Raw genomic sequence first — 12402 nt, 5'->3', positions numbered from 1 at the left:
CAAGATTTACTACTCAGTTTCCAGTGTTCTGAATAGCAAATGAAGCTTAAAAGAGAGGAAAACAGATATTAAAATATAAATAGACAAAAATTTGAATGACCAGAGAGCCTGAAACATTGGATGATTTTAGCCAATACTGACATTCTTTTATATCCAGAGGAGAAAAAATGTATTTTAATTAATTTTCCTCTGGAGGAGATTTCAACCTTTCCACACCAGTACTAACATAAATAGCATCCTGCTCCCCACAACACACACACCCCTGTCACTGACAGTTCTCAGGCAGGAAGACTTACCAGGCAAGGGCATGCTGGCAAAGCTGCTGGTCAGCACCTGCCGCAGGGTCTCCAGGTGCTGCTGTAAGACTGTGTTGCGGCTCCGCTCCTGGATCACATCCACCTCCAGCTTCTCCACTGCTGTGCGCATGCTCTCCACGTGCTTTTGCAGGGCTGCATTCCTCTCCTCAAACTCCATGTTGGATTTGCGAAGCTGGCGGAGCTCTGCCTCCCGAGCTGAGGACATACATCCCACAGAACACATGCAGCACTAGAAGGAGTCTCTGAGGAGTCCCAATGACTCTTACAGGGAAGTTCTGCTTAGCTGCCTCTAATTTAGCTACCCCACCTCATCTCCCTATTCTCATTATGGCATTCCAGATAGCAATTTCAGCAATGAAACGCCTGACTCCCCAGAGCTATTTTAATTCTTAAAGTTAGTCACATTTCATACGTAAGATTGCAACAGTTTCAATTCCCAGTATTTTTTTGTAGTTTTTGCTTTTTAAAATTGTACAATGAGAAGCCTGAGGGGTTTTGCAGGGGGATCCTGGGAGACTGGCCAAGCACAGCTGTAGGTACCCATCTTTACTACAATGGGATCAGATTTGCTCTTAGTTATTTTATATTTTGGACTCCCATGTAAGTTTTTATTTGTACAAAGGGTTCCAGGCTCAGAGTCTGAAGACAAGTGAATTTGTGATTTGCATTTATTTCCTTTCATCCAGAGACCAAAGAAGCTTTGACAACAATGGCCTAACTTTCCTTCACTGGTCTTTGAGCAGCTACCTTTACCATAGAGTGAAATAGAGGCAGTTCTTCTTCCTTTAGACTAGTCCTAAGGAGGGATAACACTACCATTGCTTTTGAGCAATGCATTTCTTCTGAGAAGTAAGTCCCCTGTCAAAAATCTGAGAAACACAAAAAGAAACTTCAGTAATCACCTTTGCTATGGTTCAAGAATTCCTCTGTAAATATAGGGATGTCAAAAACAGACCGTTCCTTTACCTCTGTTTCTTTCTGTGAATCAAGAGGAACAAAACAGTTAATTCTTAATAGAAGCTAAATTAAATAATAGTGCCTGAAGACAATGATTACGTCTTCTTTAAAAAAGAATAGGGTGAGCAGGAATCAGTCCAGGTGAGTCTGTGAGGGAAATGTATTCATCTTTCCATTGGAATCCAACTTTCATAGAGCTTAAGCAAGTAAAGTATTCACTTCTCTCAGGTGTACAACTACTGTGTAATTAGAAACCTTAAAACAACGTTACATAAATTCCCTAATGGAGAATTTGAAGCCAATTCTTAGCCTTGTGTTTTGAATAGTCAACAGTATACAGTTGTGAAAGTGATTGCAGTGGGAATTGAGAAAGAGTGTTTTTTTTCAGTCACTTTTGTTGGTTATGCATGTAAAATGTTCCCTAAGATTACGCAATATAAATCTGCGGAGTGGACAATAAGAATTTTAAGCAGAAATCTGACAGCTACGAGCAATAATTATGATATTCCATTGGTACTTCTATTTACTTATGAGAGGTAGCCTATCTTTGGGGTCTTTTAGATTTTCTTTAGACACAGGAAAAACAAACAAACAAACATACAAGACCAAGAAATCAGAAATAACTAGGTTCTAAAAATTAGAAAGCAGAGGATTATGTGAGATACAAAAGAGTAACAAAGCCTAAAATTAATTCACCAATAAGCCATTAAAAGTAAAAAAGCCTCACAAGATCATTGCAAAATATATTCCACAATGATCTTTAAGAATAAAGTCAATAATTCAAGATGCTTTGGCTGTCACTTCTAAAATGAATTTGAAGTTGAAAGCATTGTGAATATTAATTTTAAGTGTCTTGGCATAGTGTTCAAAATTTTCCATAACAAAGGTGGTAAAATGGCAGGAGGTGAGAAGTGAAGAAACTGTTAGTGAAATTTTAAGATCCCAGGACCTTTATAACATGAAAAACATGCAAACATAATACCTAGATTTCATTCCTATAAACAACTGTTCAAAGCTAGATAGAATGTATCTTTCCTATTCTTGTCACCACTGGCTTTTTTTCTTTTTTTTCTGGAGACGGAGTCTCTCTCTGTTGCCTACGGTGGAGTGCAGTGGCGCCATCTCAGCTCACTGCAACCTCCGTCTCTTGGGTTCAAGCAATTCTCCTGCCCTAGCCTCTCAAGTCGCTGGGATTACAGGTGCCTACCACCATGGCTGGCTAATTTTCTGTATTTTTTAAGTAGAGATGGGGTCTCGCCATGTTGGCCAGGCTGGTCTTAACTCCTGACCTCTGGTGATCCACCTGCCTTGGCCTCCCAAAGTGCTGGGATTACAGGCTTGAGCCACCGTGCCCGGCCTCCACTAGTTTTCTAAATCTTTGAACCCCAAAATGACTTGGTGCCCAGTAGAAAAGCTAAGCAGTTCACAGCTTAAGAGGGAAATCTGACACCCGAGGTCCTGTTTTCATAATGGTGGCTGCCTAGTAAGGGGGCTGGGCTGTGTGAACCACCTGCCAATGGCAGCTGAGCAAGAAAGACACTGAAAAGCTATGTAATTTCAGAGCACTTAATTTCTACTTTGTATTTTTCTTCCTAACAAAAGAAAGCAAAGTTTCCCAGAACAACTTGAAAATAAACAATAAAATTATCAATTGAAAGTCCCAAGTTTCAACATGCAAAGCTCTACCTCGAGCCAGTTCCTAGGGGATTTCAATGGAAATTAATGTATGAACAAGAAAGGCTGGTTCCAGAAGGAATCTTAGCCATATTTTGCAGTGGCTTTCTCTCAAATTTGCTGGCTTCCCATATGCTTTAACTGTTACTGGGCTGCTGCAGGAAAACGAAACTTATGACACATAATCCCAACATGCACAAGGCATAACAGATACAAACATAAGTCCACAGATGACTTAGCATAAAGACTTAGGACATTATCATCCTATCTTATTCAGTCTCCAACTTAACTGCAGTTACATGAGATCAGTTACCTAGCTATACGTCTCAATATCTGCCAGTCAGATGGGTAAAGTGGAGACGCTTGGCTCCCATTACCATGGTACAAAGATCCCTCTCCAAGGTCTTGACTCTCCTCAGACTGGTAATCTTTTCTCTCCTTTGCCAGAGCAGTCTAAACCAAGCTAATTATGTAAGGGCAGAGGCCAGCACCACATAGGTGCATTAACACACTGCCCCTTGGTACAGATTCTTAGAGCACAAAATAAGAAACATTAAAGCAATTAAATGAAACTGTTCAGTCTCTGAAAGGTAACAGAGAAATTCTACTTAATGGAAGAGTGGTAATAAAAAACATCAGCGCTCTTCCATTACTGAGGACATTTCATGGCATGGAGAGGATCCTCCTGGGGGCTTGGGTGTACTTAAGCTGCTCCAAGGATAGCTCAAGGGATTAAAACCATAAGGATTTGATTACCCTTTCACTGAAAGGGTCTAATTTGTTCAGGCTGAGTATCATTCTGTCATTTCTCATAAATTAAAGGAGAAACAAAATTATTGTTTCTATCTTAGTTTTCACATGAGATACAGACACTTTCTTGAGAGTAATACTAGCTAACTCTTGGGTCTAGTGGGCTGGCTTTCGATTTGAGAGGAGCAAGAATATTCTTCACTTTGGTTTTCCATTCTGGATATTGAATGGAGGTTAAGAGAAAAGAGGCCCTTTTGAACTGAACCTATTTTGCTGTGATCTAGGCCCAGGGCCAGAATTTCAAAGAGTGTGATATGTGCTTCTCTCAAGAGCCTTTTACTTTGGGAAATGCTCTTAACATTGTGTACCACCCTGAAGTGCCCCACTGCTATGCAGAATGGCTTTCAGGTCAGCATTTCTTTAGCTCTAATATGCTCTCTCCAGTACCTGCCTTGGTAACAATGACTTAGGGATCCAAGTTTCATTTAGGAATACAATAGGTTTCTTTACTATACACAAACCAAATAGTTTACTTAACTAGCAACACATTTTGCTGACATCTCGGGCAACCAGGCCCATTTTTACTTTCAACACTGTGTCGTTTATGCTATGCAGCATGGCACTGTGCTGTCAAGAATGCTAGACTACGACACAGAAGGCCTGGGTTTCCGTCACAATTCTGCCTCCAATTTAATTCAGTAAGTGATTCTGGGTAAATTCTTTCCATTCTATATACCGTCTTAGGCAAGTCACTTTCCTCACTGACAAAATGAGGTGGTCACTTGAGAGGATCACTAAGTCTCAGTGTTTTACTCCTCATAGGATAAGTAAAGGGAAATAAGTATGTATTTAGGATCTATGGTCTTTAGACAATGCAAGATATTTGCTCTTTTATTAAAAACTTACTCATACCTCTGCTCGAGCCATTTTACCCACCCTGAGGTCTCCACAAAACCTAGGTCATTTTAAAGTCCTGATTCAATTACTCCTTTCCATGGGCTCCTTCTGTGGCTGCTTTTCACCCACAGTGCTTTCTATTTTTCTGAACTTCTATTATACTAAGAAGTTATATGTAAGAAAATTACTGGGTAACAGTGTTTAAAAACAGTTTTAAAACTTTCAAATCAGTTCTTTTATATTGCAATTGTTCTAAAATTATCTAATTTAGGAAACATATTATTCAGTGAAAAATAAAAATGGATAAAGTAAGGGACATTAATTGGGTCAACACGCTTACTAAAGGAGCTTTATCCTGCTGTGGGCATACCAACACATGGATTTACAGAACCTACTGCATAACCTTTTAAGAAACAACTGTTCGTTCTCCATCTGCTCACTCCTTTTTTTTGTTTGGTTTAACATGTGTCTAGTCTAATCCTGTAACAGGGAAACATAGAGACTCACTTCTTTTCACAAATCACAGACATTACAGAAATTCATATTATACTAATGTATCTGAATAAACACCTTCACTTCTCAAATTATCAGCAGCACGTTCTATGATACAGACTAAATCTACATGTTTTCTGACTGCAACTATCAAGTTTACTGAAGACAAAAATGTCGCATATAGTTTGGCCAGCAAAATTCATAGTGATGAAATGAGTCAGATGATTGACGTCTATTCAGACGACTGACTAGAAAATGTGAGCTCTAATGTTTCAGATTACTGTCCAAATTCTCTTTGGTAACTCTTAAGGATAGAGAAGCTATAAAACAGAGAAAAAAAGAAGTACGGAAATTTCATGATATTGATAGCTGGGCACACAGGCAAAGAAAGATAGAAGTAATTATACAAATGTCTGCTAATATGAAAAGTTTGCAACATTATTATGATTTAAAATACAAAGAATACATACAAAGTTTCTCCAGCAAAAAAAGTAACATTTCATCCGAATTAGAGCATAGAATGTCATATATAATTACATTTATATGGGATCTATCTGAAGAATAAAATGCAAATATTTACTATGTTTCTCACTTTATAGTTCATAGATGGTAATAACATCTATTTGACCTGTGCATCTGAATCTTTTCTCTATGTTTTAAGGTAACCAACATTTCCTTGATTTGGTAAAAAAACAAATACATGTAAAATAGTACATCAGAAAATTCTTTTTGTTCAAATTCCCAGTTATTTCAAGTCAACTTTGAATAGATTCTTGTACAAAAATAATCACTTATGGAATACCTTCTCAAGGTAATGTTATCATGATAGGTGGTATAGGGTTGGATATAAAGATGAAAACTAGACTGTGCATGTCCGCAAAGAGATTACAACCAAAGAGTGTGAGCCCTTGAATTACCTCAAAACCCCTAGGTCAGATCAGCTAAGCACATAAGAGAAGTATAGAGAGCCATGAAGGTTAAAGGAAGTTGGAGGAAACAAAAGTTTGAAGGAGGAAACATAATTTGAAATAACACACACACCTAAATCCCATACACACAGAAACATAGGCCTAAATCCTATCAATGGGGCTGAACCAAGTGGGAGGAAAGAAGCCAGTACACAAACACGTGCTAGTGAAGTGAGGGAATAGAAAAGGAGGTGTAAGAACTGAGACACTGGGCAGGGCATGGTGGCTCATGCTTGTAATCCCATCACTTTGGAAGGCCAAGGCAGGTGGATCACGAGGTCAGGAGATCGAGACCATCCTGGCTAATATGGTGAAACCCTGTCTCTACTAAAAATGCAAAAAAATTAGCCGGGTGTGGTGGCACGAGCCTGTAGTCCCAGCTACTTGGGAGGCTGACGCAGGAGAATCACTTGAACCTGGGAGGCAGAGGTTGCAGTGAGCCGAGATTGTGCCACTGCACTCCAGCCTGGGCAACAGAGTGAGACTCTATCTCAAAAACAAAACAAAACAAAACAAACAAAAAAATGAGATACTGGTGTTTGTGCTCTATCGACATTGTAGCTGAACAGTTCATTTTAAGCAAATGCTGGATTCTTTAAATAACAACTTTTCTGAGAGTCAGATTAAAGTATGTGGTGATGATAAACTATGGTCAAGTTATAGCTTTCAGCTAGCCCTGATTTCTATACTTCATTCCAAATTCCAGCCATCTTTGGCATTTAAAGCCAATAAAATTCTTAGATCACAGGAAAGGACTGAGGTTAGGGGCTGTAGTTCAATGACAGACATACAACGTAAGTGTCTGCCATATGCTAAGAACCCCCAAGCTAAAGTATCTCATTTAATCTGAATTATGATATAGGAAATACTCTGCATTCATTAAAAAAAAAAATCCAGTAGCATTTCGAAAAGCAACATTATTATAAATACATATATGTGGTATGTTGACAGATGGCTAATTACCTCATGATCATGAGTGGCCTGCCGGGCTGCATCTAAAAATATAAAAGAATAAGAGAAAATTACATTTAAAAAGAAAGCAATAACCAAATCGAAGTGTATGACTGTGCCAAACTATAAAACCTGCTGGTATATGTAGATTCTCATAACATATTATATTTTTCCTTAAGGCTTTATTAATCGGTCAGCCAACAAAAGTAAGGGAACCCCATACCTACAGAATTAGAATTCATAATTAGGCATAAGAGAAACAGCAGACACAGTTTTTAACTTTAGGGAGAACAGGGTGGAAGAGTAGACAGAAGACACAAACCAAGGACTACTTGTACAACATCTATAATTTTAGCAGGCCAGATGCCCAAGTAGAGAGATGTGATGGCTAAGGAAAAACAGACTAGTTGTGGATGGTGCTTCAAAAATGACACATGAAAGTCTTAGAAGTGTTAAAGGCAAGTTACTGTCACTGATATAATTTTGTAGATAGGTTTGCTTATAGGCAGAGAAATGCCTAAACTGGGAATCAGGAAAAGGGCAGGCAGGCAACTAACAGGGGTCTTGGAGGACAAGCCAAAATCATCGATAAGACATGGAAACCCAGTTGAAATTTCTAAATGAGAGCAATGTGATTTTAATAAAATTCCAAAATAATGCTTGTAAGTGAATACTGGATAGTGGAGAGAAAACAGAAACACGTCTTTTCTAGTTACCACTCTTAACAGTTGGCTTTATGACACTCCATCACCCACAACAAATTACAAATACATTTGGTTCTGGTTTTGATACCTTGCCTATGAGATTTGCCTTTCTGACGGTCCTGGGTTTTCCTACTGAAGACCTTGTAGGCCTCAGTTTTCTGATACTGTTCCAGTTCCTTCATGTAGCGCTCTTTATCTCTGTCTGCTTCATCAAGGTAGCGCTAGGAAAGAAACACAGAATTATTTTCAAGAAAATGAGATCTTATTTAAATAAAATTAAACTACCTATTTGAAGAAAATGGGACAATTAGAACATGGGAAGAAAAGAATATAGGGAATATGCCTTAAAAAAGAATCAGAAAAATAAGAGTTGTATGAATAGAATAAAATATAACCTCTCCATTATAAAAGAAATAGGTCATTATGAGTTTTTAGACTATTTATTGCCTTTTCTAACCTAATGAAGACAAGTTCTATTGAGATCATTCTTATAAAAAATTCATGAAGATGATTAGAGTTATTCTTCTAACTCTATAGACAGAACTCTACATGGCCACTAGAGTCATCCTCATGAGATCTGCACACCACATAGGCACACTTAGTCTTCCCAGGGGAAGGAATAGAATATTACTTTGTTTTGCTGTCTCCAGCCCATTTTGAGGGGATGATGTCATACATCAATTGGCCCTTTAAGAGCCAGAAGATTGGAGCAATGAAGCTAGGAGACACAAAGAACATAAAAATAATGACCTCATCCTATGGACCTAAAAATGGACTACTCTGAGAGAACCTATATCTACATGCTTTGATTGCTTTGTGCTATTAATTATTTAAACAAAGTTCATTGCTCTACCAGGATTATTTTGTTTAATGCTTTGCCCTTTTCATTCAGCAAAAGGAAGCATAAGAAAGTATAAAAATACTGCTTCTAAATGAATGGAAAACACACTCAGAAATTATGTTAAACACCTTGTCCCACATAAGAGCCAGATGTAGGGGATACCTAACTGGCCAAATCTGGTACAATTTAATCATCAAAATAATTAAGTATAGTAATAAAATATAAACTAGTAGAAAAAACTTCATACGATTATTAGTATGATTTATAATAGACATAATACCAATGATTTGTTACCATACAAATACAATAAATGGGGGTATACATGGGGGTAGGAGCATGGTGGCTCACACCTATAATCCCAACACTTTGGGAGGCCGAGGTGGGTGGATCACTTGAGGTCAGGAGTTCGAGACCAGCCTGGTCAACATGCTGAAACCCCATCTCTACTAAAAATACAAAAATTAGCTGGGCGTGCGTGCTGGTGCACGACTGTAGTCCCAGCTATGTGGGAAGCTGAGGCTAGAGAATCACTTGAATCTGGGAGGTGGAGGGTGCAATGAGCTGAGATTGTGCCACTGCACTCCAGCTTGGGCGACAGAGCAAGACTCCATCTCAAAAAACAAACAAACAAACAAATAAATAAATGGGGGTAGGGGATCGGGCATGGTGGCTCATATCTGTAATCAAAGGATGTTGGGAGGCTGAGGCAAGAGGAGTGCTTGAGCCCCAATGTTTGAGTCCAGGCTGGGCAACAAAGTGAGATCCCGTCTCTACAAAACATAAAATAATTAGCCAGGTTTGGTGGTATGTGCTACTCAGGAGGCTGAGGTGGGAGGGGTGCTTGAGCCCAGGAGCTCAAGGTTGCAGTAAGCCGAGATCTTGCTTAGATTAGAATGCTGAAGGCTAACTGGTAAATGTGAAGGGAGTGCTGGAGTTGGAAAAATCATCACGTTGTAACCATAATGATAAAGATTAAACCAGGCAAAAATAATCAATGGATGCTAAATCTAGGGGAAAATGTTGATGTAGAACACACTATTTGCATGTCCTTAAATTGTCTCCCCATAGATTACTAATGACAAAGGAGAATTTAAATCATGTACCAGGTAAGCAAAATTAATATTACTAGTGAGAAACAAAAGGACATTGTGTGCCTGCATAAGTGATATACCGCCTATGCAAGTCATTCCACCAAGAATGCGTAACCTCAATCTAATCACGAGGAAACATCTGAAAAATACACAATGAGCAATGTTCTGTTAAAGGTAAAAGAAGCGGGGGAAGCAGAAGGGAACTGTATTTTTAAAAAATATCAATGTTATAAAAGAAAAAGAAAGACTATGGAAATATCCCAGTTTAAGCTAAAGAAACTTGACTACTAAATACAAAACCTGACCCTAGACTGGAACCTGTTCTGGAAGGGAAAAATGTTATAAAGAAATGAGGTTAGGTCAACATATGGATGACAGATTAAAGTATTGTTAATGAAATATTATGAAATTGATGACTATAGTATGGTTATATAAGAAAATATTCTTTGAAATAAACACTGAAATATTCTGGGGGTAAAGGGCTACCATGTATATAATTTATCCTCAATGATTAAAACAAAATTTTGTGTGTCTGGGTGTACACATGCAAGTGTGTGTGTGTGAGAGTGAGAGAGAGAGAGAAAGACTGAGCATGCAAAAGTGTAAGAAAGACTGAGCATATTATAAGTGCATATGCAAATGGAGAAATGGAATAAAATGTGTTAACAATAGGTGAATCTGGGCAAAGAGCGTTTGGATGTTCTTTGTACTATTTTTATGTTTGTAACTTTTTGTACATTTGAAATTATTTCCACAAAAAAGTTAATAAAACAAAAACAAACACAAAACCTTTGTCCTACGTAATAGTGGTTATCCCAAGAAATAACCACTGTTATTTTTACATTTTTGTTTATACACTTCTGTATTCTCTGAAAAGGATCTAAATAATGAGCACACATTAATTTTAAAATAAAGAAAAATAAAAAAGAAAAGAATAACATAGTATGTACAGCCCACTATCCTTTTCTACAGTAGTGCCAAAACAATGGATAATATTCACTGCCTTCTACTAGCTTGCTACTACTAACACAGAGCTTCAAAAGTTGCAACTGAATCTGATCTCTTTGAAAATTTCTGAAGTCAATTAATTCCCAGGAGAGTATTTTTCAATTTGGTTTTAGTGTGTCTGGAATCCTTTCTAAAAAGTGTAAGTCATAAAAGAGTTTAAGACATAAAAGAAACATAGATATCTTTCAGATGCTGGGAATGCTGGGAACTTTTAACCTAAAGCAACTCCCACAATCATGACCATTGCTCAGCTTTAGTGGTATTTCAACCAGCTCATGGCTATCTTGTCCTTAATTCCTCTCGAATCTCTAACAAATGGATTCATTTCAGTTTGCCAATCAGGTTAGTTTCTGTCTTAGAGGAGAAAGAATTCAAGTTGTTCTTGCTTTATTTTCAATAGCAAGTTAATTTGCCAGAACTCTAGTTTAAAAAAATGTATTAAAGCAGTAACATTTTTTTCTTAAAAATCTTATGTGAACTGCAGAATTGTGTCAAGTGACTTTTTCTCATTTAATTCACAACTTTTCATTTAACTTGGTGGAATATATTTTATTGGTAGATTTCTTAATACTGAACCACTTACAAAAATCTTATGTGACCTCAGCGCATAAAAAGTGGTGCTGCTTTGATTGAGGGGAGTCCTAGACTCCTTCCCTGCTCACACCCCTCGAACAAATAGTTTAAAAATCACTAAGTTAGAGAAAACTGCTATGATGGACCCTGCTTTTCTGGTCTCCTAGGCACTGTGACAAAATTGCATAATCAACTGTCCATCCTCTTTGCTTTTCTTTTGGAAGTTATTTCTGAGATATAATCAAAACCAAACAAAGAGTCAGGAATAAGAACAATTACCTGTTTTTCCTCAGGAGGCAGTTTACTCCATTCATTGCCTAACATCCTTGTGATTTCTGGAAATGGGACTTCTGGTCTCTTTGCTCGAAGCTGTTCTCGACGCTCATTCATGAACCGAACATATCCTGTAAGAGGGGATTTAGGTGCATTGCTGTCTCGAAGAGGTTTCTTCCTCTTTCTTCCTTTGGACCAACCTCCTCGTTTACTTCGTTGCTACAAAACAAAACAAAATAAAAAACCAAAAACCAAACAACAACCATCTCCCAAAATAACCCAACAACAACAAAAATAAACAACAACAAACAAAACAGGATTAAGAGTTGCAATATGGCCCTCGATCTTCAAAGCTCTCCATATCTGTTGTAGATATTATAAATGACAGCAATGCAATTTTCGAGGAACTCCAAATGCTTCACTTGCAAACTCTTTTACGTACCACACTACAAAATCTTGCATTAAAGGGCTATTTTTGTGCTAATCACAATGTATGAGAATAAAAGGTGCCATGATCACTCAGCTTTGACCTTCATATGCATATGACTGTCCCACAGACAACTGTCAGGTCCTGATTCCTGACAGGAGAGTGTCCAAACGGGAAATACAGCAGCACATGCAGCATTGTGGTAGAGAGGCAGACGTTGTCAGATCAGAGTGAGATGGTGTCACACGCACCAGGCAAAGGAAGAAACAAGTTGTAGCAGAGATTAAAAATAACTCACAAAGGGAGTTGCTCATTGGTAACTTTCAAAGACTAGCTTATTTCCCATAGCAGATAGCAAATGGAATATTACATTAATATCTAAGTCTCAGAAAAATTTCAGTAAGTATATCTGAAATGAAGATGAGGTCTTTGGCTTGACAATTTGTTCCTTTAGATGTATATTTAATTTTTTTTTTTTT

The 12402-nt window shown here is 37.8% G+C and overlaps 1 protein-coding gene across 3 annotated transcripts in view; it reads right to left on the bottom strand.

Moving 5' to 3' along the window:
- The window catches only part of HMG20A (high mobility group 20A), a 70013-nt gene that overhangs the window by 6761 nt on the left and 50850 nt on the right, over positions 1-12402 (bottom strand). For all 3 annotated transcript variants that reach the window (XM_008015754.3, XM_038010223.2, XM_008015755.3), the window contains 5 exons: positions 11503-11715; positions 7799-7931; positions 7019-7050; positions 1220-1295; positions 297-512 (listed from right to left, as the gene is read on the bottom strand). In XM_008015754.3, coding sequence (XP_008013945.1) covers positions 297-512; positions 1220-1295; positions 7019-7050; positions 7799-7931; positions 11503-11715 — 670 coding nt within the window. The remainder of the gene's footprint in view (positions 1-296; positions 513-1219; positions 1296-7018; positions 7051-7798; positions 7932-11502; positions 11716-12402) is intronic.

Source organism: Chlorocebus sabaeus, chromosome 26, assembly GCF_047675955.1.
Source record: "Chlorocebus sabaeus isolate Y175 chromosome 26, mChlSab1.0.hap1, whole genome shotgun sequence".
In the NCBI taxonomy this organism is placed as follows: Eukaryota; Metazoa; Chordata; class Mammalia; order Primates; family Cercopithecidae; genus Chlorocebus; species Chlorocebus sabaeus.
Note: the sequence above shows the minus strand (reverse complement) of the source record. Positions and strands in the feature narration are given on the sequence as shown.